Here is a 27,647-nt window from a genome sequence, read left to right as displayed (position 1 = left end):
GTGTAGAAATACTCCTTTACAAGTGATGTCATGCATTTAAAAGTAAAAGTAAAAGTATGAAACATATCAAAAAAAAAAAAAAAAAAGCAATTTCCTAGCCCTGGATCAAAAAAGTAAATCTATCTGTCTATCTATCTATTTATCTAGAGTATAAGCATAAGCATCAAAATATACTTCAACTACCAAAAGTGTTTAGCAAAGTGGGCCTGTTTTATATTAATGGGTCATAATTATTGATGCATTAATGTGTAAGACTGATGATGGCGGCTCTGCACTGATGTTTCCTAATTCTGGACTTATAGAAGTCCTGAAAGGAGGGCAGGTTGTCAGCAGTTCTGACCGTCTGTTGTCGTCTGTTGCTGTGACGGAGCCAGAGCAGGCCAAGAAGAGTTCAACAGCATTTTACTGTGGATTTTCATCAAACAATTCTGTGGAGCCCCCAGACATTTATTTACTGATACCTTATGTTTCAGATAACTAATCTGAGAGTAAGACTGGCCTCCCACCACAGGCCTGTCAGTCATGTTTAGAGCCTTCACTTGTCATCTTATTTTCTTTGATTTGACCTGAGTGTGTTCAAAAATTGGTGCTGGGAGTCCATATGTTGTATGTTATCTCTTTCACGTTGTCTGTTTTTTACTGCAAACACAATCAAATAAAGACTAAAGACCGATAAAATAAATTGATTAAAACAAGGCTAGATCTTACAGCATCAGGACAAAATAAGATCGTTTTCGAGTTTAGAACAGACTCAAACTTTCTCGTCTTTGTTGCTTCCGGATTCACAGGATTTGCACCCCCACACAGCAGGTGGCGCTGCGCCGCCTTTACCAGAGTTACCCATCCTGCAATAAACCAAAAGAAGAAGAAAAATAATAAGTAGACGTAGAAGAAGAAGGCATCCTGATGCTGCCCCTGTCACAGTGCGCAAATGCGCATACTACAGTGCAGACCTCCGGTAGAGAACGATAAAACAAACATTATCAGGCTGGGAAACGACACGTTAGGGCGGAAGAGAAAACAGCGCTTGAGGGGGAAGCCAGAAACAAAGGGTAACGTCTGTGACACGGCAGGTAAGCTGAACTCTCGTGACGTGGAGCTGATTCTACAGGCCGGAGTGTGGGTCAGCGTAGCCGCTTTCCCGTGTGACCCGAGCGGATATCTGGGCAGGCCCTCCCCGTCTCCTCGGCGCTGTCATCCATAGTTACTGTACACACAGTTAACTCCGATATGTGCCGTACGCTGTACTGAGGCAATGAGACACCAAACTATTTTAAAACCTGCTATGTTGGGCAATTCTACTGTAACCTCAGGCAACAATAAGAAAACCATAACATTGTATCTGATACGGTGTATGAATGTAGAAGATAGCCTCTTAAATTCGGCATGCATAGAACCAGTCAGACAGCATTTAATCCAAGAGAGAATTAACTTTTAGATATCTTGTGCTCGTTTTCCAACACTGGTATTCCACCAAATTGCGTCAGACCGCAGAAGATGACAGCGAAGTGCGTTTCCAAATACAGGCTGACGTTTCGTCTACATAATTATAGTTGAAGTGTGTACATGCCGAGTTTGACAGAATACCGTATGCAGTCATATAATGGTCTCAAACAAAGTCCAAACTTTGACTTACCTTTGTTCATAATTAACCTTATCTTAAATCTGGAGGTTTTGAAATAGAATTTGGTATGACGTTCTCTGTACAGTGCCAGTTCAGCGCGCATGGGGCTAGCTCTCACTGACGAGTTAACCAGTTGACAAGTTCATTTGGTCAACTAGTTAACCAGCTAGCTAACGAGATAAAGTCACAAGTGTTCTCGTAAAATGACTGGAAGTTAAAATGGTCAGGTAACGTGAACTTTAAAGGTAGAACGTGAACTACTGCTAACATTAGCAACTGCGGTTAGCTGTTGCGCTCAGGTAGCATAACGCTTTAACATCAAGGGCTGGGCTATTTACTGAAATGTAAACGGCTTCACAGCCGTTAGCAGGCACGTCACACCAACCAACCAGACTACACCAGTAGCCAGCAGTACACATTTAGTTTGATAAATTAAAGTATGCTCGTGTCATTGCTATTGTGTGCTGTTTCTTGCAGCAGCAGCGCAGACCGAGTGGTCAGAGTTTGATCAGTTATTAGACTGACCCCTGGAGAAACTAAGTGACGTTAGACAGCACGTGTGATGTCCCGCTCTCGGGGAAGGGAGACGCCGGGCCAAGTCCGCCAAGAGGAAGCGAGCGTCTGCAAAGCGAAAATGAAATCCCAGTTTTACTCTGAGAGCCGTTATGGCTTCGGCAGCGGGGCTTCTGTGTCCGGCTATGCGCGGCGGCTCAAAATCATTTCGTGAAGTGGGTTTTGGTGGGAGGGAAAGCCTCAGTTGAAGCAGTGAAAGTATTTGAAGTGGGAGATCAAATTTAGGAACTGAATAAAGTTCAAGTGTCAGTTAAAGTGACCCGTGCTGAAAGCAGCTAAAACGCTGATCCATGTGGTTGTTAGGGACTTAAGACGTTACTTCTTCCGATAGAGTTCCAGACTGAGATGCCTGCTTTTAGGTTTATTGATCCATCCATCCATTGACTTTACTTAACAGCTGACAGTACTGAAGCTGGACCGCCAGGCTGCTTCAGATTCTGTGTTTTAAAAAGCTGAAAAATATGAAACAATAACATAATAGAATAGTAATGGTAATAGTATAGAATAGAACTAGTGAAAGGTGTGAATTGTCCCATGGAGGTGTTCTCCCAGAGAGACTGAACGTTTTGGTCACAGTGTGTAGAAGTAGAGGAATGATGGGTAAGCAAGGCGTGACAGTCACACACAGTTCTGTCCTTTATTTTGTGGCACCAAAGGTCTCTTAACTGCTGTGAACAGACGCAGATTAAAACATCATGACACCTGTCTGCTCAGTCTGATTATTTCAGTCACGTTGTCCTCCTCTCATGTCTCCTAGCAACCATGGTGGGCGAACGCCGCAATGGGAACCTGCTGGTCCAGCTCGGCCCGAGGCTGCAGGCGTATCCAGAGGAGCTGATTCGCCAGCGGCGCAACCATGATGGACAGACAGAGTACCTGATTCGCTGGTGCCTCGTCACCATCGACGATGGCTCCAGCTCTGGGGGCGGAGCCAGTGAAGCGGGAGGGACGAGTGGCGGCAGCTCCGGGGTGGGCGGGTCTGGCAGCTCCACGTCAGGAGAGAGCAAACCAGAGAACATCCTGATGTGGATGTCGACAGAGGACGTGTATGCCAACTGTCCCACCCTTCTGGGGAAGAGGAAAACGGACTCCCAGCGCCCTCTGCAGCAGCAGGAGATGCAGCAGGGTGGAGAGTCATTGGATGGAGGCCAGAGGAGCGGCGGTGAGTTTCCTGCAGACGTCACCTTTGACGAGGTGGAGCTATCGGACATGAAGGAGGACGTGAAGAACCTGGTGCGTCGAGCCAGGAAGCAGATGACCAAGAAGAGCGACTTCTCCATCAGCATCACACACACCATCCACGTGCTGAGCGCCTACGCCAGCATCGGCTCGCTGGTCGGCGTCTTCAAGGAGACGGGCGCCCTTAACCTGCTCATGGAGCTGCTGTGCAACAAGGAGACGCAGACCAGACGCAGTGCCGGGAAGATGCTGCGAGCGCTCGCCTCGCATGACGCAGGTAACCACAGACGGGAGCAGGGAACATGCTGATAATCAGGCTAATGATAACAAATGCTTAATGCAAACAGGAGGAGGCTCGAAACAGTTTGAAAAAGAAAATATAAATAAAGACATTTTAGCAACCGTCAGGCAGAAATAATGAGGATAAGCAGTGAACTGTGTTGGCCTAAGAGTCTTTGGGTTTTTGACTGTTAGATGGACAAAAGAAGACATCTGAAAAGACTGGGCTGTGAAATTAATTTTTCACAACTTACATTTTATAGCCATACAAAATACTGATCTTCTGCAGGTCTAAAGGGCCAGTAGCCTGCTGACCTTCCTCAGTGTCATCTCACAACCAACAGCAGAGCTCAGAGGTCTGCTCTGAAGCGAACCCTTATGTACAAACACTGAAGTTTTCCTTCAGAGACATGTGCAGTGTTTTCTCTGAAATGTAGTGGAGCACATGCAGATAGTTGTGTAAAATACTCTTACAAAGTGCAAGTATGCCAAAATGGAACATAAACTGAGTAGTTTAGTTTCAACCGCTGGCAGCAGAAGCGTGGCGAGTAAAAGGTCGTCGGTGAATGCTGAAATGAACACAGAGGGCAGAAAGCAAACACAAAGTTTGTTGTTTTCTATAGGAGGTGGCAGGAGTGTGTGAAGTCTTTTTCAGTCATTGACTCCATGTAAAGCTGATATCGAAAGTAACGATTTTAAAGTCGGTGCTACGACACACACTGATGAACGCTCGCTGGTTTCCAGTGTGAAATGTTAAAAATGCAAAACTAAGCCCATCTTTTTTCCTGGAGTCTCACTCCTCTGCTCCCTCTGTGGGCCTTCACATGTGGAGAAAATCTTGGGCGAGGAGCAGCTTAAAGTTTTTCCCATGAGTCATGAGACACACACACACACACACACACACACACACACACACACACACACATATCATTCCATCTGATAACATCAAACTAGACGAGATCTCTCACTCCAACTCCTTTTCCTGAGCTCACAAATACACAATCAGCAGCTTTATGAGCATTTTCCGCAACAATTTCAAACCAATGGGATATCAGCCAGGCAGAGCCGAGCAGTGTGATTGGATAGGAGGGGTGGAGCCTCCATTAAAAAGTAATGTGGGTGAGGACTGGTTTCTTTTTATCAGGAAATGGCATCATCAGTCTTACCAAGGAGGCTTTATTTTCTTTTGGGGTTTCATAGCAACCAGACGAGTAGTTGAGCTGAAGCGTCTCATTCAGACGTCCAGACGCTGCCACGCCCTGCAGTGTCTGCTCACGGAGAAAACTGAAAGCATGAAGTGAGCAGCAGAACTGAGGAGAAACTTCCTGTGGAATGAAACTGCTGATGTTATTTTCTACCCAGAAGTGACCAGTGTCACACTGAGATCAGATAACAGGAGGGAAACAAGCTAAAGTTCTCTCCAGCAGAGCTCACTGAGCTCTAACAAGCATGTTGAATGTATTTCCTTCCTCATAACGGTGGAGTCTGATCTGTCAGTGTGCTGGTGTCTCTGGTGGTGAGTGATCAGCTGAACCAGAAGCTTCTCTTAGCTGCACAGAGCTTCACACTGACCTTCTGCTTCAGTCCTGTAAGCGCTATAGAAGCACTTACAGGACTGAAGCAGAAGCAGAAGGAAACATCATTTTCACAGAAGAAGCTGTCAAAAGCCTGCGTACCTGACCAGCAGACACACTCCGAGAGCAGCTGGTTGAAACAGTGGAACATTTAGCAGCTCGAGGGCAGGTGTTTCGCTCAGCCTCCTCCTCAGGTGGAGACCAAACACAGAGCTAAAGAAGAGGAAATACTGGACTGGACACTATAATATGGAAGCTTCATGCTCTCAGCATGATGTTTGACTGTGAAACGGCGTCACAGTGAGACGTTGCTACTCTTCACTGATCTCAGTCACACAAAGGAAGTTCAGAGTGCTGTTTCACTGTGGTTTTAAACCGTGTGAGAACACTGAACCAGCATGACTCAGTTGCTGTTTGAGCTCTGCTCTTGCAGGGGGCGCTCAGCAGCGTTAACATGTGACCCCAGCTTTCACAACACATTTGATCAAAGAGTGGATGTGGGACAACAGCGTGTCCTCAGCACTGAGCATCAGACAGGTGTCAACACCTGATCCTGGACTGACTGCAGGTTATTGTCTGTACAGATGTAACCCTCAATGGCTGTGTTCTCATGGAAACCACGCTCAGTAGCTTGTAAAGTAATGATGTGACACTGGCGTTAACCTGTGGACTGTTACGGTCATGTGTACTGCTCTTCTTTGTTGGTGTCAGTGCTGAACAGGGACAGAGCGCCCTCTGTGGACAAGCTGAACAACCTCACTGAGCTGCACTTTGTTTCAAACTGTTGACGTGAAGACAGACATGTTTCAGGTTCACTGTGTGGAAAGTGTCCCCTGCTGTCTCTGATTGCATCCCCTCCTGTCTCTCTGTCTCCTCCTGTCTCTGCAGGAAGTCGAGCCTATGTCTTGTTGTCTCTCAGTCAGCAGGATGGCATCGAGCAGCACATGGACTTTGATAACCGCTACACTCTGCTGGAGCTGTTTGCTGAGACCACGTCGTCAGAGGAGCACGGCATCTCCTTCGAAGGGATTCACCTGCCGCAGGTAAACGTCTTGACTGTCGCAGACTCGATCCTTCTCCTTCCTTCCAGCTGACATGAACCAAGGCATAAAGGGTCAGTTCATCCAAATCCCCACGTTCCCATACTGCTCTCTTCTTTTGTACAAAGTTGTTCCAGTTGGGCCTGTAAGACCGTGTTCGGGTTATTTAGTCCACCACTGATTATGTGTGTATAAGGACATGGAGAGAAGAGACTAACAGAGACGCTGATGCTGTCGGCACCTGGATAGTCGGGTGTACAGTATCGAGGTCAGCGATGCTCGGAGCTGATTCTCTTTGTCATAAGTTTAGTTATCTGCTCTGTGGGTTGAATGGAAAAGATCTGCGTGACCCTCACACACGAGTTTTGTCCTTTTGTTTTCTCTGTGAAGATCTTTTATAAATGCACCGAGCTGAAGTGCATGTCTCAAAGATGCTGTATACATGAAGATTATTAGTGTTAGTAGTAACAGATAGATAGATACTTTATTGATCCTGAGGGAAATTCAATAATAGTAACAGTAATAGCAGTACTAATAGTGTTGCTGTGGGATTGTTTTGCTGTTTTTGTTGATGTTTTTCCTGTCGCTGCTCAGATCCCTGGGAAGCTGCTGTTCTCTCTGGTGAAGCGTTACCTGTGCGTCACATCTCTGATGGACAAGCTCAACACTGCGGGGGCGGAGTCTACTTCTGACAGACAGGACGCCAGCCCCTCCCCTGCCTCCTCCAGCACGGCCCACCAGACGGAGCAACTCCGCGTCCAGCGAGAGTTTGACTTCACCATGGCCATGGCCAACCTGATCTCTGAGCTGGTCCGTGTTATGGGTTGGGACCGGAACCGCCAGCCTCCAGATAGCCCTGCCCAACACCCAGGAGGAGGTGCAGCCTGTGGGGAGGAGCAGGGGGAAGAGGTGCCCCGCCCCGTCCTCAGGTCCATCTTCCAGCCTCGTTTCTGTGCCTCCCCTGCCCTCCTCACCTCTGCCTCTGCTGTAGCTCCTGCCCCCACACCACCAAAGAAGAAGACAGGAAACGGTTTCAAAACGCGCTCCGACTTTGCCAGCCGTTCAGCCTATGTGGAATATGTTCAGGACAACCTGAAGAGCGGCATGATGGTCCGCATGCTGGAGGACTACGAGGAGGTGAGCGCCGGAGACGAGGGAGAGTTCCGCTATAGCAACGACGGCTCGCCACCTGTTCAGGTGAGGAAATGCTGGTGCAAACTGTGGAGGACACAAAACAACAGTTCTGGAGAATGAAAATCAGAAAGATTAGAGAAGTGAGAGAAGATCCGCTGGCTGTCACTAACGTGCTGGAGTCAGCTTTGACAGGAGGTTACTTCACCTGATGAGGAGAATCAGAATCAGAAATACTTAGAAAATACTAAAAACATTGGGTTTGTTACAGTTGCTCCAATCAAGATTAGAAATCTACAGGCCAAATAATTGTAATAAAAATAGATGTAAAAACATATCAAGAATATAAAGATAAACACAAAATACATAAAAGTATGTGTGCAGCTATACAAGTATGTGGTGAAACAGTATTTACTTAAATAGCCAGCAAATGCAAATACAGTGAACTTACAGAACCAGTCAGAGTCTCTGACACACTGAGAGAGGATTTGTAAAGTCTGATGGCCGCAGGCAGGAATGACTTCCTGTGCCGCTCTGTGGAGCATCGCAGTGGACTCGCTGAAGGAATTCCTGTGCCTGATGAGAACATCGTGGACTGGGTTGGAGACACTGTCCAAGATAGTGTGTAACCTGGACAGCATCCTCCTTTCTGACACAACCGTCAGAGAGTCCAGCTCCACCCCTACGACATCACTGGCTTTCTGAGTCAGTTTAATGAATCTGTTGGCACCCTCAACCTGCTGCCCCAGCACACAGCAGCAAACAGGATAGCACTGGCCACCACAGACTCATAGAACATCCTCAGCATCGTCCAGTAGACGTTAAACCACCTCAGCCTCCTCTAGGCATCAGAGTTCTTAGTCAAGTCCATTTTCTGTCTATATACACTCCCAGGTATCTGTATTCGCCTCCGGTGTCCACTGCGGTCCTTCACCATGGGTGTTGGTGTCGTCCAACTATGGCTGAGTCATCAGCGAACCTCTTAAGATGGCAGGACTCTGTGCAGTGGATGAGGTCCGTGGTGTAGAGAGTGAGGGGGAGGGATTACGGCTGCTTTCAGTTGTTAGAGGCTGCAGCTTCTCCTGCTGGTTGGAGGACTGAAGTGGTTGACGGCGACGCAGCCCGAGTTTGCTCCTGTCCTCGTGTGTAGAGCTGAACATGGCTGCTGCCACTCATCTTCCACCAGCAGCAGAGTGAACCACAGACAGAAACAAAGCGAGGGAATGAGCTGAGTGGGAATGAGTTGTGCTGTGTGGACCTCATGCCTCACATGTCAATGAGACCTGATCCTGTTTGAAGGTTCTTCAGACACCAAAAGGCTGCACAGACTTCCTTTAAGATAACACAGAAAGATTTTGTAATTCATCAGAGATGAATCATTTTCTTGTTTGTCCCAGACATTTAGCTTTGACGTTACAAAGTCCTCTGTGTGTTGTGTTCAGGTGTACTGGAACTCCCTGTCCAGGACTTACTGGGTCCACTGGCACATGGTGGAGATACTGGGCAGCAGCAGCAGCAGTCAAGCGGAGAAGGAGACTCAGGAGAAGGCGACGTCCCTGACAGAAACACTCAGGCTCACAGCTGGTAAGATCTGACCCCTGAGCAGACCCCTCAGACATCCACCTGTCTCTCTCCCTGACTTTGTTCTTCCGCTCCCTCAGTGAGTCAGACATTTTTCTCGAAGCCCCCCGGCGGTCTCTACTCTCTGCCCTACCTGTCGGAGGGTCTGCAGCGGGAGCCGCTGGCCCTGAGTCGGGCCGAGTGGTGGGAGATCCTCTTCTTTATCAAGAAACTGGAGCCCAAACAGCAGCAGGAGGTCAACAGCATCCTGCTGCAGAGCCTCGACGACCAGGTGAGAAACACTAAAAGCAAGGAGCATGCTGGGAAGCTGAGGATCTCGTCTGAGCCCACATAGCTGGAAGTCAGGGTCTGCTGAAAGCAGGTGTCTAGTTCACGTGACATTTGAGAAATCAGATTACTGGAGAAACTGTTTGTTGATTTTCTGTCTGTCTGTCCTTCCTTCAGGAGGCGGAGCTCGATGACTCATCTCTGATTGGTCTGTCTGTCCCTGGAGACGTGGCTAAGAAGCTGCTACACTACCTGAAGCAAAAGCTGCCATCTTCGTGTCTGAGTGACCTCCTCTGCTCTCACGCCTTCTGTAAACACTACCTGAAGAGAGGAGGAGGAAGTCTGGAGGACGAAGAGCTGCTGGGTGAGGAGGTCACAAAGAGACATCTGTGTGTTTAGAAAGCAGCGTTGATTAGTCTGACTGTGGTTTGTCTTCCAGCTGAAAGCTCTCTGGGTTCATCCAGCCTGGCAGGAGGAGGAGGACAGAGCTCCTCCTCTTCATTGTCAGCCTCAGCCTCCTCCTCCTCAGCGATGGCCTCGGTCTCAAAGAAGGCAAAGAAAGAACCTCCTGCTGATTCGGGCTGCGGCAGCTCAGAGACTGAGAGTGAGCTTCCCTCAGAGGACGACAGCAAATACCCCGAAGACCTGGAAGACAAGATGAAAGGTGGGAGACAGGTGTCCTGAGGGGGTTCCAGGTGTACACCAGGTGTATCACTGTACAGGAAGTATATTTTGTGAAAAGATGGTGACGGTCCTGTCCTCCGTGCAGTCTTTAACAACCCTCGGGTGCAGGGGAAGAAGACGGTGTTGGAGAAGCTGGGGGAGGTGGTGGACATCCTGAAGAAGGGGGGGTCGGCCTCAGACCAGGCCCTGCAGCTGGCAGCTGTCCTCTTCATCACCAGGCTGCTGGAGGAGAAGGGGTCCCAGGAGAAGAACTCCATGAGGAGCGACTCGGCTCAGACCATCCGGTGAGAATCTGATAGGATGCATTAGTGCAGGACTCCAGTAAATGGACGGCGCTTCCTCCTGAGCAGCTCTTTGATCAGACAGTGAGACAACGTCTGTTTGTCCTCTGACAGGGACCAGGTGCTGAAGCTGCTGGTGGAGCTGCTCGGCTCGTCCTCTAAAGATCTGGTGATCGGTACGCTGAGGCTGACTCACCTCCTCATGCTCAAATACGAGTGGAGGGTCACCTTCGCCACCGAGGGGGGGGTCAAGGCCATCCTGTCGTGCATGCAGGAGTTCTCCACTGTCGCTCACGTCCAGCAGCTGGCGCTCGCTGTGAGCAGCACACGCACACGCATACGTGTAAAATGGCTTCAGTGGTACGCAGTGACGTCACGCGCCTGTGAAATCGTGTTGTTGTTTGTCTTCCCGTCAGACTCTGAAGGTGATCACTGGAGCCAGTAAACACGACCTTCGCAGCGTCGGCAGCAGCCTCCCTCTCTCTGAGTCCGGCACTCAGATGATGTTGGAGATCTTCGCCAGCATCGGCTCGGCCACACCTGAAGGCTCCAAAGGCCTGCTGGGAGCCATCCCCGCCGCCATCGACCTCATGCTCAAGACTAAAGGGTGAGTTAATGCTGCAGGTTCAGAGCCGACCCTCTGAGATGGTCTGATTCTGACTGTGGACGGTCCGTGCAGATGCATGCTGTCGGTGCGGAACGGCCTGCTCGTCATCATCATGCTCATCTCCAACCACAAGAGCCTGGCGGAGCAGCTGGTGGCCTCGGACGTCACCACCGTCCTCAAGAAGTGTCTGACTCTGTCCAGAGCTGAGACCATGCTGGCCATCATCGCTCTCAACCACATCTCCATGGTGCACAAGCTGGAGAGCAAAGGTACACCGACCTCCGTGACGTCTCGTGACCACAACAAATGATGACAGAAGATGATAACTTTTTTCCTCCTCATCGTCGTGTTTGTCTCTGTGTTATGCTGCCGTGTCATGATGACCAAAACCCTGTGTGATGAGCCCTGAATGCTGTGTGTGTCTGCTGTTGGTGCACAGACTGCCGGGAGCAGCTGGACTTTAAGGACACGGAGCTGCAGATGTTGGTGGTGAGTCTGAAGGAGCTGACGGCCACCAAAGAGGTGATCCAGACTCTGGAGCAGCTGCTGTGTGATGACACGTCACAGCTGGAGGAGGAACGCAGCCAGGTGGGCGGGCACGCACACACACACACACACACAGACCCACACACACACGTGTGCACACACAGACACACACACAGGTGCGGGTCCAGCTGAGTCTGGATGTTCACACACTCTGTGTAATGCATAATATTTAATGTCATTAGTCAATCTGCTGGGTGTTACTGAACATTCAGATGAGAATTTTCCACTCGACCAGCTGCAGAGTGTGTATTGATTAGTGTGCCTCTGCGCATCAGTCATTAAATATTGATTATTGTTGTCCGATCAGGTGACTCACAGTCGTGACACCTATCAGGATCTGGTTCGTCTGATGGAGCAGCACCGGGCTGACCGGGCCGTTCAGCTCTCCATCCTCAGGTACTGACCAACCACAGACCTTTGGCCCCCCAGTGGCGCTGTTGTGGATCTTATCTGATCGGCTGTTTGTTCCTGCAGGATCCTGAACAAATTCCTGGACAACTACCAGGAGGACGTGCTGCCGTGGCACGAGAGCATTGAACCCTGTCTGTCCTCCATGACAGCCTTCATCAGCGACAGAGAGGTCAGTACAGATGATCGGCAGGTGGAACAAACCCGCCTTGTGACGCACGTTAACCTCTTGCGATTGGCTCTTCAGGTGGTCCAGCTGTTTATCCGCTTCCTGTACCGGCTGGCATCTCTGAACAAAGACTATGCAGTGGTGATGTGTCGTCTGGGGACCAAAGAGGCTCTTGTGAAGGCTCTGGACAAGCACAGCACCAACCTGCTGCTGGTCACCGAGCTGCGAGACCTCATCACTGACTGTGAGAAGTACGCCAGCCTCTACAAGAAGATGACGACCAGCGTCCTCGCCGGATGTATTCAGGTACGAGACGGGTTCTTGCAGACAAACCGTTAGAGACCGGAACGGACGGAGCGTGAACGCACGCTGGTGTAGTTTTGGTTACACAAACAAACACTTCTTACCTGATCTACTTCCTGTTTCCTGTCAGATGGTGTTGGGTCAGATCGAGGAGCATCGTCGCAGCCACCAGCCAATCAACATCCCCTTCTTTGATGTGTTCCTCAGGAATCTCTGCCAGGGTCTGTTCCCATCAAAGGAACCGCACTTCATCTTCGATTTGATCAAAAAGGCAATCTCTGTGAGTGCCATTCATCTCCAGCTCTGTGAACCCTCCTCCTAACTGGTGTAACTGGTGCTGTGTCCAGGTTCCAGCGTGGAGCTGAAGGAGGACAAGTGTTGGGAGAAGGTGGAAGTTTCGTCCAATCACCATCGAGCTAACAAACTGACCGACAAGAACCCCAAAACCTACTGGGAGTCGAACGGCTGCACTGGTTCGCACTTCATCAACATCTACATGCACAAAGGAGTCGTCATCAGGTACTGCTTCTACTGATACACAAAATACTACTAGTACTACTGCACATACAAGTACCTGCACACGAGCCAAACATCAGCACACTGAACACAGCGAGCTTCCTCACGTAGCTGTACAGGAACTCAGTCTGATAATACAAACTGCACGCTGTGTGTGCGCGTGTGTGTGTGTGTGTGTGTGTGTGTGTGTGTGTGTGTGTGTGCGTGCGTGTGTGTGTGTGTAGACAACTGGCCATCCTGGTGGCCAGCGAGGACTCGAGCTACATGCCGGCTCGGATCCTGGTACTCGGGGGAGATGAGCCCACCAACATCAACACTGAGCTCAACACGGTGAGTGTCCTCCACCCTGAAGCGGTTGGTGCTCATGGTGTGTTGGTGCTGTTCTCGGGTGTTCTCAGGTGTAGAGTCCTGCTAAACACCAGGAGGCGTACGAACCTCACGTAATGTTAAAGTTTGCTCTGTCAGATGATTTAAAGCAAAGCGGTTCCATAGAACCGCCTCTCTGTTTGGATGGAGACGTCTCTCTCTGTCCACTTCGACTCTCCACCCAGACTACGTGTGTGTGTAATCTGACACATCCTGTGTGTGCAGGTGAACGTTGCTCCATCAGCCAGTCGGGTGGTTCTCCTGGAGAACATGACCAGATTCTGGTCCATCATCCAGATCAGGGTCAAGAGATGTCAGCAGGTGAGGCACTGAGCTCTACCCCTCGATCGTCTGACTCCACCCTTGCAGGTACTGACCCCACCCCTCTCTTCTCTGTCCGCCGACAGGGAGGTATCGACACCCGGGTCCACGGCTTTGAGGTTTTGGGCCCGAAGCCGACGTTCTGGCCAGTGTTTAAGGAGCAGCTGTGCTGTCGGACCTACCTGTTCTACAGCACCAAGGCCCACACCTGGTGTCAGGAGGTGATGGAGGACAAGACGCAGCTGCTGCAGCTCTTCAACAAGTAAATATACAGTAATACTGCTAATACCACTGCTGTTACTGCAGCTCCACAACAGGTATACTGAAAACACTTACTGAAAATACTGCAGTAATAATGTTGGTATGCACTGTGTGTGTGTGTGTGTGTGTGTGTGTGTGTGTGTGTGTGTGTGTGTTCAGACTGAACAGCGCTCTGAGACACGAGCAGATGTTTGCAGATCGTTTCCTGCCAGATGCTGAAGCGGCTGAAGCTCTGGGTCGAACCTGCTGGGAGGCTCTGATTACCCCCATCGTCCACAGCATCACACTGTCAGGTACACACACACACACACACGCACACGCACACACACTATGAGGTCACTGGGACAAGGACACTCTGAAGTACCCCTCTGTGTTTACCCAGAATCCTCGGCATGCAGCCCTCTGTCCTGGCTGCTCAGTGAGTACCTGGATAACGCTGAGTCAGCACGCCGCTGTAAAAGCCGGGCGGCCATCTTTAACTCCAGAGTGAGGCGACTCACACACCTTCTGGTCCACGTAGACACAAGTCGTCCAGACAGCGAGGAGCTGAAGCCCCCGACAAAATCAAGTGAGTCTCATCGTCCACTTTCATACAAAAATGGTCTTTTTGTGGTGCTGCTGTCATCACTTCTGTCAGAAATAACATCATCTGACATGTGACATCATGGTGACATCACTGAAAGTTTATTTTTTTATTAAAGTTAATTTTATGCTGAGCTCAGACTCAGATGAAGGCGTCAGCAGGGAAAATGTTTTTATCTCGTCCAGTGAATCACAGCGGATGGCGACGTCCTGACGGAAAGACGAGCGGTCCGAAATGTCTTCCCTTCCTCATGATGTCGTACAGGTTGTGAAAGACGCCGAGCTGTGATTGGTTAACGACCAACACGTAGTCTGTTGAGTCACAGCAACAGTCGGCGAGTCTGTAGTCTGACAGACACTGTGAACAGATAGTAAAAGAGCTGTCGTGCTAGTGAAGATGTGTCTGATCACCGTGAAAGTGTAAAATCTTCCAGTTTCTATAAAAGTAATAACATTTAACAGTAACAGTGAGTGTTGCAGGAGCAGTTGGAAGAGTTTTCAGTCGTCCTCCTTGTTTAAAGAGTTTTTTTTTGTTTTCAGAAGGTCTCAACCGAAGCAAAGAGCTGAAGAGTAAGTAACAGCTGAGCTTGGAGGCCATTTTGTTTGTTTACACTCTGCTCTGTGACATTTCATATGTCCAAATGAGGACAGGAAGTCGTCACGGCACCCCCTACTGTTTGACCTGCCCAACTGTAAACAAAAAATAGAGCTTTCCACTTCCTGTTTGAGTGGTGATAATCTGCTGACATTAATGTATATGTTTGGTGTCTGTACATATTGAAAAAATCGACAAGAAGAAAATGAGGAACAAAATCATAAGACATTTATATTTGAGACTAATCAGTTAATTAGTGAATCAGTTCAAGTCTTTGCTGCCTCTAAAATGTGCATCTTCTATCAAACCTCAAACTGTAAAAGATTTAAATGTGAAAATGATGTGTCAAATAAACTCCGCCAGCAGGGGGCGTCGGTTGGCACTTTCTCCTCCTCTGCTGAGCTTCCTTCAAACAAACGTCAATCATCAGGACTCCACCTTTACACTCCATCTTTTTCTTTCAGTTTGGACTGCTCTTATTTTGACTGCCGACTTCCTGTTCCCATTTTAGTCATGACACTGATGTGTTTTCTTTTCAGATGGAAAAGAAGGAGCGAACAGAGCACTGCTTACTCTTTACGTTTCTGGCTGCAGTTATCATTTCTGTTCCATTTCTCTGATTCAGCTCAGCCATCAGTGATGAACTTCATTCACAAGATCAGCCTTTTTATAAATGTGTCTTCCAGACGGTAAAGAGGGTAAAAACAAAGACGCCGCCTCGGCCTCTTCCTCCTCCTCGTCCTCCGCAGCCAGGCCCAAAGTGAAGAGCAGCAGCAGCATTGCAGGAATCGCCCTCTGCTGGCAGGGAGTGGTACAGCGGCAGGTAAACTGTTGCCTCAGGTCTTTCAAGCATATCATACTTTGTGTTTTTCATTTAACCTCTAAATTCTTTTTCTTGACTTCTCCGTCTGTCTGTTCATGGATTTACAATCTGTCTGTCGCTCAAAGCGTCACATGTTGGTGGCAAACATGTCTGGACTGCAACAGACATGTCTGAATACAAATCCTGCTGAAATATAAATGTGACCCCTCCCCTCTCAGGTGAAGAAGTTTCTGGAGTCGAGCTGCAGCCTGCCGGACTTCGTGGAGCGTTACCGGAGTCTGTACCTGCGGCTGAAGAACGCCATGGAGGAGCTGTTTGGACAGCAAACCGCCTTCGTCCTCGCCCTGCGACACGGCTTCTCCGCCGCGTTGCTGCAGCTCTCCATCCTCAGAGCCATGCATGTGAGTCCTGACGGGGTCGAGTCCTCTGACTGACATCCGGTCGGTGTTGATGAGTGTGCTTGAGTCCGCCTGCTTGCACAGCCCACATGTTGGAGGGAAACGTCAAACCTGCTCTGGAAATCAGAGCTGACCTGATAAAACGTATCTGATTAACTGATAAGGCGATGCACAAATTAATTGCCAACTATTTTGTTAATCGTTAGTAGTGATTTCTCAGTGGCTAAAGTGATCTGGTTGAGCTTCTCAAACGTGAGCATTTGCTCCGTTCGTTTCTTACATCAGGGACAAAAGACAAAAACTGAAACTAAACGGTGGGCCACACACCAAAAGCAAACACATGACATGACATGACATGACATGACATGACATGTGTTTGCTATGTCGTGTCGTGTCGTGTCATGTTGCTGAGATGCAAAATGGTTTTCAGATGCCAAGTCTGATTGACTAGAGTGTCTCTCTGTTCACTGTGAAAAATAAATAATAATTATGAATCCAACATATTTACAGAACATTTTACCCCGCAGAAGCACAATAAACATTAAAAAATAGATGAAATCGTGTGCAGAAGCCGGGCTTTGCTCTGGTTAAACCTGTACTGGACGTGATGTGCTGTGCAGGTGAGCGAGCGCTTTGCTCAGTACATCGACCAGATGATCCAGGCCAGCGGAGCGGCGTGCGGCAGCGTGGAGACTCTGGAGCGGCTGCAGCAGTTTCTGGAGCCGATGCTCTTCCTGTCGGGGCTGGAGCTCGCCAACACCTTCGAACACTTCTACAGGTCTGAACGCCATTACATCAGCAAGCTGCAGAACTGGGCTGATCACAGTCTGGACACACTGGCAGAAGCTTCTGAAGTATCACAGCGTGAATCTCCGTCCCTGCAGGTACTACCTGGGCGACCGGCTGCTGGCTCAGGGGAACGTTTGGTTGGAGTCTGCCGTCATTGATCAGATCGGCAGCTGCTTCCCGAGTCGCTTCCCTCAACAGATGTTGAAGAACCTGAGCGAGTCGTCCGAGCTGCAGCAGGAGTTTCACCTGTACCGCCTGCAACAGCTGGACCGATGCCTGCAGGAGCAGGACCAGGTCAGCACAAACCCCCAAAACCTTTTCTGATCAACGTTTGGTCAAGGTTGAACACTGCAACGTGTGATTCTTAGCTCATTCTTAGCGTATCTCCTAACTGTTGTCACATGGTCATTTTATACATCGTTAGCATAAAAATAAACACACAGCTGCTTCAAGGGAAGGTCTTCAATCTTCCCCCAACACATACGTTTATCAAAAACTGAGAATAAATCAATTAAAGTTTGTTTTTAGGGAGGAAAATGTGAAAATGAAAATTAAGTTTAACCTGAAGTGTGAAAGATTCAATCACGAAGGAACTGTTTTGCATTTGATGCACTTTGTCCTTTCGTTGTTGCTATAGATGATGGAGGAGGAGTGGGTGGAGTCAGAGGAGGAGGCAGAGGTCCAGGTTCTGGTTTTGTCTCCACGCTGCTGGACCGTCTCCTCGCTCTGCTTCCTGGAAGAACCTTCAAGACATTTTCCAGCTGAAATCTGCTCCTACCTGAACCAGTTCACCCAGTTCTACAGCCACAGTGAGTACCAGCTCGCCCAGGATGACAGCCAACTGGCAGGTGAACACGTGTCCGAGGTCTCCGTCCAGGCGCGGTCCGGTCAGCTACGGGGCCTCCAGCGCTGAGGCTAACCGAGCTAACGGTAGCTGTGGCTACAGGCAGAGATACAGCAGAAAGCACGGCGAGCAGCAGCTGGTTACTCTGCTGCTGCATCCTGTGTGGTTGGAGCTGCCTTTCAGTTCTGGCCATGTTTTACTGGCTGCTCCTTCGATGTGTGTAATATATCTAGTGTGTGTGTGTCTGTGTGTGCGTGTCTCCACCAGGTCAGTACATGTACGGTCTGAGTCACTCGAAGCCGCGACGGCTGCAGTGGACGTGGCTCGGTCACGCCGAGCTGCAGTTTGGCTGCTGGACGCTTCACGTCTCCACACTGCAGATGTTCATCCTGCTGCAGTTCAACAACCAGGAGGTAACACACACACAGACACAAACACACTCGCTCACACAGACACACACACACACACACAGATACAAACACACAGATACACACACACAGACACAAACACACTCGCTCACACAGACACACACACACACAGATACAAACACACAGATACAAACACACAGATACACACACACAGACACAAACACACTCGCTCACACAGACACACACACACACACACACACACACACACAGATACAAACACACAGATACACACACACAGACACAAACACACTCTCTCACACACATGCACACACAGTGTGATCCTCATCATCCCCCTTAACTGAAGTTAAGTCTTCAGATGTTCCGCGGTCTCCTGATGCGTTCACTGACAGTCGGCTCTCTGGCGTCTCTGCAGGAGGTTCGGGTTGACGCTCTGCTGCAGGCGACCGGCCTCTCTGCTGCCGTCCTGCTCCACGCTCTGCTGCCGCTCATCAGTGAAGGAGGACCGCTGATCTGCAGCCACCCTGAGGAGCCCAGCCAGGGTCTGACAGCCATAACACTCAGACACTGCTGTCCTTCCTCCTCTCTGAGTCTCACCCTCCCTTCTGTCTGCTCTCAGGTGTGCTACAGTTGAACCAGCAGGTGGTGTCTCGTAGTCTGGAAGGTGTGCCTGCATCCGTCCAGCTGTTGCCCAGACAAACGTACCTGAACGTGGACGAGGACGCTGCCGGCACACTGGAGAGGAAGAGGAACTACATCTACTGTCTGATCGTCCACATCATGAAGCAGGAGAAGGAGATGCACATCGACAACCTGGTGTTCAAGGTCAGAGTCCTCAGCCGCACGACAAAGTGTTTTAATGTCTTCACATGTCGACGTCTGAGCCGGACACAACCAGACACGTCGGCCGTCCTCAGGACGCAGACATGAAACAGTGTGACTTGGTCTTACTCCTGAAGGAGAGGATGAGTCACCAGGATGTTGTTGTCCCCCCCCCAGGTTCTGGACTCGTGTCAGAAACAGGAAGCCTCTCGCTCTCCGGGCGCCGGCCGATTCAGCTGCAGCACCAGCGACGTGCTCTCCTGCATCATGCACGTCATCAGCAAAGGCTGCGTCCGACGCAACGAGGAGAACCCGCACATCGTGGAGTTCCTGCCGGAGGACCCGTCCACGCCGCAGAAAGGCCAGGCCCAGTTCTCCTTCAGCCGCACGGAGCTCAGGAAGGACGCCGCAGACAGCGTGGCTGACATCAGGTGTGAACGCGACCTCTGACCTCACACACAGAGTTCACTCTGTCTCTTTCTGTTGTTAAACTTCGATCAGAGCAGCGTCTTCGTCAGCGTCATCAGCCTCATGTCCACCCTGCGGGTTCCCCTGTTTCCATTCTGTCTTTAAAGGACTCTTCCACTGTTTTTCCTCATGTTTCCACCCAGTGATCACAGTTTTTCTCTCAAGAAGAGACTTCTTTCAAACGTATTTATTCATAATAATTATATTAATCTCACCGACAGACTTGTTTCCTGGCGTCGCACTGATTAAAGACTTTTGTTGATTGGAATTTACGTGATGAAAGTGTGCCATTTGTCTCTATTTTCGTCGTAATTAGTGCCACATTTGATTGTTCTTTCCAAGGAATTATCGAGAAATCACAGGCTGAGCTGAAACAAAAAACTAAAAATAGACCTGAGTTCAGTTTGTCTGGTTTTAATTTTGCTGCTCAGCTTCTCAGTTCACACTAAGACAAAAACCAGCAGTTGAATCTGAACCTGATACTCTGTCATTCCTCTAAAACAGCCAAAATGTAAATGTTTAATTTTTTACTAAAAGAAAATAAAGAAGAGATTTAAACTTTGAATCCAACCTGTTGCCTTTTGCCTTATTTTCCTAATAATTAAGTTTAATTACGTTTAACTGTCAACTGTTTTACAGTGTCATTTATGTCGAAGACTCATTAAGCACTAAAACTTCCAACCAAATAAACTTTAACGTTCATCAGACTGAGCCGCAGTCAAAGTTTTGATGTAAAGCAACTTCAGAATGAAACTCAAACAGGATCATGACAAAGTTTGTTTGACGTGTAAATCGCACTGAAGACCGTCGCAGTCAGACGCTCGTCCACGTGCCTTCGGGTCGCTGGCTGTCCAGCAGACACGACATGGCGGGTGGGAAGTCGGTCAGGGATCTGCGCCTCTTTTTATCGTTGTCTTCAGGTATCAAACTAACGTGTCCCAGAAAAACGAAGAGTTCGACTGGTGGGAAGCAAGCAACAAACCAAACATGAAACCTTAAAATGCTGACCTTGAGACAAAGTCCGTGTCCCCGTGTTGTGGGGACAACCTGAACCCTGATGACGTGTTCAGTCCACGAAACAAAATAATTCAGCACTGAATCATCAGTTGAATGAACGTCTTCTCTCTCATCACACAGCTTTGTGTGTGTGTGTGTGTGTGTGTGTGTGTTTTGCAGTCTGATGTCGGTGCCGCGGCAGTTCGAGGACGGCGTTCTGGACGCGGTTTTGTTCTCAATGGGTCGGACGATGACACAGGAGGAAGTTCGTCAGCTGATGCAGAGGACCGTCCAGCAGGTCAGATTGTCGTGTCAATAAAGTTGGCTTGAACTGAGGCTCTGACCTCGTTGGTCATGTGACGCGTGGATGGGTGGCTGAGTGGGCTTCCTGGCCAGCAGTGACTCTGTTTGTTGTTGTGAGTGTCAGTGAGCGATGGACTGCGTGTGTTGCAGTCTGTCCAGCAGGTGTCAGACAGGTGATCTTTCTGTCTCCCCCGTCCCCTCAGGTGTCAGGGACTCTGAGTCTGGACCTGGACCGGGCTGAGCACCTTCTGATTCACTGTAAGTGGAACGTGGACCTGCTGGTGCAGCGATACACAGACGACCCCGACGCCCTCATCATGGCCGCCGGGCTCAAGTTCAGAAACCCTCAGCCGCCGCCGAGCCCCGCCTCCACCTGCCCTGTGTGTCTGAGCCCCCGCAGCGCCGCCACGGAGCCCGTCCCCTCTCTGAGCTGCATGCACTACTGCTGCCGGGTGAGACCCTCTACCAGAACCGGCTGTAGCAGTTGACCAGGTTCAGGGTGTGATACTGACATCTTCTGTTTGTGGTGCAGACCTGCTGGCAGGAGTACCTGACGGCGAGGATCGAACAGAACCTGGTGATGAACTGCAACTGTCCCATCACAGACTGCCAGGCTCAGCCCACGTCGCAGTTCTTCCTCAGCATCCTCACTGATAAGGACACCATCGCCAAGGTAACGCCACCTGTTCTGTCACCATGACAACCTGACCCCACCGAGCGAATTGGCCCTGACGATGTGAACTTCCTGTCTGTCAGTATGAGAACGCCTTGCTCAGAGGCTACGTGGAGTGCTGCTCCAACCTGACATGGTGCACCAACCCCCAGGGCTGCGATCAGATCCTCTGCAAGGAGAACATGGGCAGCATGGGGACCTGCTCCAAGTGCTGCTGGTCCTCCTGCTTCAGCTGCAACTTCCCTGAGGTCAGAGGTCCACTCACACACATACACACACACACACACACACACACACATACACACACACACACACGTCAGCTGTGACATCCTCTGGCACCAAACACATCGGCTGTGTCCTTCCTGACTGGTGGCTCTCACAAACCTTAACGAGACCTGAGGGGCTTCGACAACATGAACATTTAGTTCTCACACGCACGTTTGGGAGCGACGAGACTCCGATGAGTCGGACAGAAGTTTAGATTGACGTCATGAAACGTTCAGGGAGTACCGGGAGAAAACCCACTCAGGCACAGGGACAACATGCAGACTCCACACAGAACGGCCGAGCGGGATTCGAACCTGGAACCCTCTTGCTATGAGGCGACAGCGCTAACCACTGAACCACCGCGCCGCCTGCAGTTTCCACATTTGTCTGAAATAAAGATTTTCTCCTTGACATTGTGATTTAAGTCGGATGAGCTAACAGCGAGCGTGTCCCCTTGCAGGCGCACTACCCCGCCAGCTGCAGCCACATGTCTCAGTGGATGGACGACGGAGGATATTATGAAGGCATGAGCATGGAGGCTCAGAGCAAACATCTCGCCAAGCTCATCTCCAAACGCTGCCCCAGCTGCCAGGCTCAGATCGAGAAGAACGAGGGCTGCCTGCAGTACGAACACCAGCGTTAATGATTTTAGACTGAGATGATGATGATGATGATGATGATGATGATGGTGATTGTGGTGATTGTGGTTTTCTCTGTCCACAGTATGACCTGTGCCAAGTGTAACCACGGTTTCTGCTGGCGCTGCCTGAAACCTTGGAAACCGACACACAAAGATTACTACAACTGCTCCGCCATGGTTGGTTCACACGCTGTCATGTGATCTCTCAGGCTCAGCTCAGGTTACAGCTGACAGACTTCCAGCTTTACTTCATCTGCTTTCCAGTGTGACAGTGAACAGAACGTGTGCTCAGTGGTGTGGACTTCACTTTGTTTAACGGGTTGACGTTCGGTGTCGTCCTGGACCTTTGAGCGGCAAAATAAGATCAGAAGAAGTCACAACAAACGGGTTTCTGGGAGAACAGACTCAAAGTCTTGTCCAGTTTGACGTCATTTGTCCAGCAGTTTTGATGTGTCGTTTTGTTGTTGCAGGTGAGCAAAGCAGCACGGCAAGAAAAGAAGTTCCAGGATTATAACGAGAGATGCACCTTCCACCACCAGGCCAAGGTTGGACCCTCGTCCGCCGCACTCATGTCGTTACTGTTAGGACACGAGTCGACATTGTTTCGTGAAGGCGTTAACGAGCTTCACAGACTTTTACTGTGAAGAGGTCAGTCAGAGCATCCTGTCTAGACGTTTGCTGACTCTCGTCTCTGCTACAGGACTTTGCCGTCAACCTGGAGAACAAAGTGTCGTCCATTAACGAAGCTCTGCAGATGAAGTCATTGACCTTCGTCATCGATGCCTGTAAAGTCCTCGCTCAGGCTCGCAAGGTAACCTCGATGTGTTCAGAGACTGCGATCCAGGTGAGACGTCTCCGGCTCACTGCTCACTGTGCCCTGCTCCCCGTCTGCAGGTGCTGGCCTACTCCTGCGTCTACAGCTACTACAACCAAGAGACGGAGAAGATGGACGTAATGGAGCAGCAGACGGAGGCTCTGGACCTCCACACCAATGCCCTGCAGATCCTGCTCGGTGAGAAACCCCTTCTCAGAGCTATGAAACGCTTTGTGCCGACTGGTTCTGACTGGTGTTGTTGTTCCCAGAGGAGACTCTGCTGCAGTGCACTGATCTGGCCTCGTGTGTCCGGCTGCTGAAACCAGAGCATCTGAACACCGGACTGGAACTGATCGGGCGCATCCAGGAGCGCCTGCTGGCCATCCTGCAGCACTCCATCCAGGTAAACTGGTCTAAGGTGGACTGGAACCAGTTCAAAATCAGCCCAATACCAATTTGATTTAAACCCAGCCCTCGGGCTGCCTGAAACTGGCTTACGGCCTGTCTGAATCGTGAGCCACACTGATGTTTGTAACCCCTTAAACATGTGAATGTTTTAGTTTGTAGTAAAGTGACTGTGTACATTTACTCTGATTTGTCTCATGCAGGACTTCAGGGTGGGGTATCAGTCCAAGAGCAGCCAGGAGGCAGAGTCCACTCAGGCATCCAACCTGTCCAACCACACCGACGCCAACAAAGTGTGAGTATGACAGCAAAGGACATCATCGTCATCCCTGCTGATCCCAGGCTGAACTCCTCCTTCTTTGTTCTCAGGTCGAAGTCAGAGCGAGCGTCGGAGTCCGGAGACTCGGATAACAACAACAACACAGGTGAGGAGGGCGGCGAGGAGGCGGAGGACGAGGACGACGAGTACGATGAAGAGTACGTCCCCGAGTGGCACGAGGACTACGATGAGGACGACATCGATGAGGACGACTTCTTCTCCGATGACGATGAGTCCGAGAACCTGGAGAGGGACTTCAGCCCCTTCGACTGAACCGGACAGACAAGACAAAAACCTCCCAGAGCCGAGGGAAGATGGACTGAGGACGAGACGGGTACCGCCCCCGTCTCATGACCCTCCAACACCACCTGACCCCATCTGGAAGGACAGGAGACAATCAGAGCCGCGTCCTCTTCACCTGAACCTCCAAACGCCGCCACTCTCGCTTTTCCACTTCCTGTATTCTACCTTCTGTGTTTTCCTAAAGTCAAAGTACAGAAGAAGACGAGGGTCTCATGAAAGAAAACGTAGTTCTGAGTTTGACGACGAGACTGAATTTCTCGTCGAGTCTTTATGAAGCAACCAGTTCGAAGTGAATTTTGAAAAGTCGTGATGTTCTGTTTTGTTCAGGTCACTCGGGTCTGAAAGCTCCCTGATGCCAGTCTTAAACCCCAGTAAAACTGCTTTAAGTTAAGTTAAAGAGCAGTCCAGCACCAGTCTAAACCAGTTTGAGTCCATCTGAAACCAGATGAGCACCAGTGATTCGATTGTTTGAATTCTTGAATTCACACTTGAATTTTAAGTTCAGTTTTCTCCCTCTGATTTTCTGATTTCATCTCAGAACTTATTTTTTCTCTCGGTTCTGACCCGATGTCTCTTCTGTCCTGGACCACCTTGGCTCTGGCGCTGGCTGTGGATGTTGGCGGTTTTGGCGTCACTGATGTCCAGCAGCAATGAAGGAGGAAGTCTTTTAGTTTGTGATCTTTCACAGAACAAAATGTTTGTGTTTGTTGCCTGCTGCTGCTTTTTGGATTTCTGCTGCGACGAGTAACGAGAGGGATTAGTAATCCAGAGACGGTCAGTCCACCTGTCGCTCATCCTCACAGCCATTTGAAATACCTGCGTCATCACGTGTTCTGCCTTGATTCATTCTGATGATGGCGATTGCCTTCGTTTGAGTTTAATGTTGAAGTAATTAAAACCGTGTCACTTCCTGTTTTAGATTGACTCACTTTTTTTTTTTTTTACGTTTATGGAGTTGAATCTTTCTATGCATATGAAGAGAGATTCTGTCGGGTTTAAGTAACCCTGAGCAGATGTCTGTAGGAGCCGACATCAGCCTCACTGCAATAACCGATCGATTGATTATTGGCTCACTGTTGCGTCACCTGCTCTGTTTTCTGTCTTTCCAAAGGACGGCGGTAGGATGAGATTTTGGGTTTGCAGCTGAGAGGTCAAGGGAAGACTGATATCCCACTTTTGCTGTAATTTTGAGAGATCCTATATTCATATTGTTCATGTTCTATAAAGCTCTTTCTGGCTTCTGTGCTGGAGTCGAGCGGCTTCAGCCAGCAAACTAAATAAAGCTCTTTCTGCTACGCTGCAGGACTCTGCCTTCATGCTGAATAAAACTCTTTATTTTAGCCCTTAAATGTGCTTCAGTGGTCTTTTCAGTAAAGATGAGCTGTTCCTTTAATGTACCACAGGTTCCATCGTGAAGGTAATCATTTATCAGTAACTGATGAATTTTACCTTTTGTGCATATTTGTATTAATAGTGAATTTGAAGAGAGCAGCTGTCTCACTTGGGGCCACTTCGTGTTGACATCATGGAGTCCTAAAACCTACAAAGGCAACTTAAAACAACAAGGAAACCATTTATTTTGAAAACTGCTATGGTGTGAACCGGAAGCCATGTGGTTACTACGAGAACTTGACGTCATTTTCTCTGATTGGGCGATCGTAGTTACGTTCAACCTGACCAATCACGAAGCAGGTAGTCTAACTATAAAGATGGTGTTTCCGTATTTGAGTGTGAGAGGCGCGATTGGAGAGAAATTGAAATGTCAGGACGTGGTAAGGGAGCCGGCAAAGCCAGAGCCAAGGCCAAGACCCGCTCCTCCCGTGCCGGGCTGCAGTTCCCGGTCGGTCGTGTCCACAGGCTGCTGAGGAAGGGGAACTATGCGGAGCGTGTGGGTGCCGGCGCCCCCGTCTACCTGGCGGCTGTGCTGGAGTACCTGACCGCTGAGATCCTGGAGCTGGCTGGAAACGCCGCCCGCGACAACAAGAAGACCAGGATCATCCCCCGTCACCTGCAGCTGGCCGTCCGCAACGACGAGGAGCTCAACAAGCTGCTGGGCGGAGTGACCATCGCTCAGGGCGGCGTGCTGCCCAACATCCAGGCCGTCCTGCTGCCCAAGAAGACCGACAAGCCCGGCAAGACCAAGTAGACCCGCAGACCCACCGACCGGAAACGGCCCCAAAACGGCTCTTCTAAGAGCCACACACCCGACTTGAAGAGCTCCCAACAGTAACTGCTCTGCCAAAACGCTAACATTTCATTTTGATGAAACTGATGGTTCGAGTGCAGACTGCAAAAAAAAGTTCCAGAAGTCAGAGGAGGACAGACAACAGGAGCACCTGCTGTTGACGAAGGTGTCGGCGTGTCTTCTGCAGCATCATCCGGTACAACACCAAGACCTGCACCCCAGAGCTCTGTGAGCCAGTTACTGCGAAGTTCAGCAGAGGAGGAACTGGCTAAAATGACTGCATGAGAGCTGCGTTTCCGCACATTTGAATGTTTCTGTGATTACCTGGATGCTGCTTTTTTCTTTCTGCACATTTTAATTTATATTTTGTTGATGGTTCTTTGTGTTTGTATTTTACAGTTTATTTTTTGTAGCACTCTTTGGATTAATAAAGCAATACAAATAATACATATTCGATATAATGTGTTTTATATAATAGTAATTAATTTTACACATAATTTGGTAATAACTACATTGAAGCAACACAAAATCTGAGGAGCCACTTGGGAGACGAAAGATCCGGATTAGTTAGTGACGAGTTAGTGGCTGGAAACACACTTCTACAAGACTCGTGACTGTAAGTTGGTTACAGTCACGAGTCCTGGTTTTCCGAGTTAATTAACCAAGTGGCACACGAGTCGAACGTGTCTGGATGTGGCTCGTCGTGTTTGATCATAATTTCCTCGTTGTTTCTTCAGCTCGTTTCCCACAGTGATGATCAGGTTGTGGTCCAGGGGAATCGGCCCACGAGGTGATGGAGATCTCTGCAACAAATAGCACACAAACCCCCCTGAACAGCCTGTCGCACACTGGTTCATTAGTCACGGTTATGAAAGGCTTCCTGAGACACGAGCTGATCACGAGAAGCCAAACTCCAACACAGACGAACTTAACCAACGCTCGGTGTGGTGGAGCATCTCGCTGCAGTCTGCTTCCAGTCTCTGCGCGTTCGTGTCCATATCAAGTGAAATGAAGCGAACGGGAGCAACACGGTGAGTTTAGGAAAAACACTATAGTGTGCTTCAAGTGTTAAGGCTTGACTCAACAAGTACTACACACAGCGAACAAGCGAGGCTGTGGTAAATCGACAGGTTTTTGAATGGAGTTTGGTGCGCGGATGCTAATGAGCTATCGGGCCGACTTCAACCATAAGATAAGATGAACTTTATTGATCCCGCAGTGGGGAAATTCACTTGTTGTGGCAGCTCACAAGGACAGAAGAGGAGTGCAAAAAGCAAAGAGTGTGCAAAAACAGGAAACAAAAGGATGTAGAGGAAATTAACAAT

At 49.5% G+C, this 27,647-nt stretch overlaps 2 protein-coding genes across 4 annotated transcripts; both read left to right on the top strand.

The window, feature by feature from the left end:
* Window positions 1–883: 883 nt before the first annotated feature.
* On the top strand, window positions 884–25,486 carry LOC124065672 (cullin-9). Of its 3 annotated transcripts, none has more exons than XM_046401278.1 (45): window positions 884–1,073; window positions 2,955–3,653; window positions 6,118–6,272; window positions 6,864–7,466; window positions 8,843–8,984; window positions 9,062–9,252; window positions 9,426–9,612; window positions 9,688–9,912; window positions 10,018–10,216; window positions 10,328–10,529; window positions 10,630–10,820; window positions 10,893–11,089; window positions 11,260–11,408; window positions 11,674–11,762; window positions 11,841–11,946; window positions 12,022–12,249; window positions 12,377–12,467; window positions 12,594–12,765; window positions 12,987–13,092; window positions 13,354–13,449; window positions 13,536–13,711; window positions 13,870–14,003; window positions 14,093–14,278; window positions 14,836–14,862; window positions 15,574–15,710; window positions 15,929–16,111; window positions 16,729–16,886; window positions 16,993–17,191; window positions 17,535–17,706; window positions 18,009–18,154; window positions 18,543–18,669; window positions 18,747–18,952; window positions 19,127–19,380; window positions 20,594–20,711; window positions 20,920–21,168; window positions 21,249–21,389; window positions 21,473–21,637; window positions 22,117–22,280; window positions 22,380–22,473; window positions 22,767–22,841; window positions 22,997–23,107; window positions 23,191–23,308; window positions 23,380–23,513; window positions 23,719–23,810; window positions 23,885–25,486. In XM_046401278.1, the coding sequence occupies exons 1-45, from the start codon at window positions 932–934 to the stop codon at window positions 24,105–24,107; spliced, it is 7,959 nt and encodes a 2,652-aa protein (XP_046257234.1). In that variant the 5' UTR covers window positions 884–931; the 3' UTR covers window positions 24,108–25,486. The 3 variants fall into 3 exon arrangements, with proteins under 3 accessions (XP_046257234.1, XP_046257233.1, XP_046257235.1); XM_046401277.1 differs by having other exon boundaries at window positions 14,833–14,862; XM_046401279.1 differs by lacking the exon at window positions 14,836–14,862.
* A 377-nt stretch (window positions 25,487–25,863) lies between these two features.
* On the top strand, window positions 25,864–26,769 carry LOC124065673 (histone H2A-like). The gene has a single exon (XM_046401280.1). The coding sequence runs from the start codon at window positions 25,897–25,899 to the stop codon at window positions 26,281–26,283; it is 387 nt and encodes a 128-aa protein (XP_046257236.1). The 5' UTR covers window positions 25,864–25,896; the 3' UTR covers window positions 26,284–26,769.
* Window positions 26,770–27,647: the final 878 nt, after the last annotated feature.

Source organism: Scatophagus argus, chromosome 10 (genome assembly GCF_020382885.2).
Source record: "Scatophagus argus isolate fScaArg1 chromosome 10, fScaArg1.pri, whole genome shotgun sequence".
NCBI lineage: Eukaryota > Metazoa > Chordata > Actinopteri > Scatophagidae > Scatophagus > Scatophagus argus.
The sequence above is the reverse complement of the archived record's forward strand: the minus strand, read 5'-3'. Positions and strand labels throughout refer to the sequence as shown.

What these genes read in the sequence shown, in the direction of transcription:
- LOC124065672 (XM_046401277.1), top strand. Translation starts at nt 932, where the DNA reads ATGCGCATACTACAGTGCAGACCTCCGGTAGAGAACGATAAAACAAAC. An exon ending in TGCAGAGGACCGTCCAGCAG is followed by an intron (nt 20,712 to 20,919) that starts GTCAGATTGTCG and finishes CCGTCCCCTCAG; the next exon opens with GTGTCAGGGACTCTGAGTCT. An exon ending in CACACCGACGCCAACAAAGT is followed by an intron (nt 23,811 to 23,884) that starts GTGAGTATGACA and finishes CTTTGTTCTCAG; the next exon opens with GTCGAAGTCAGAGCGAGCGT.
- LOC124065673 (XM_046401280.1), top strand. Translation starts at nt 25,897, where the DNA reads ATGTCAGGACGTGGTAAGGGAGCCGGCAAAGCCAGAGCCAAGGCCAAG.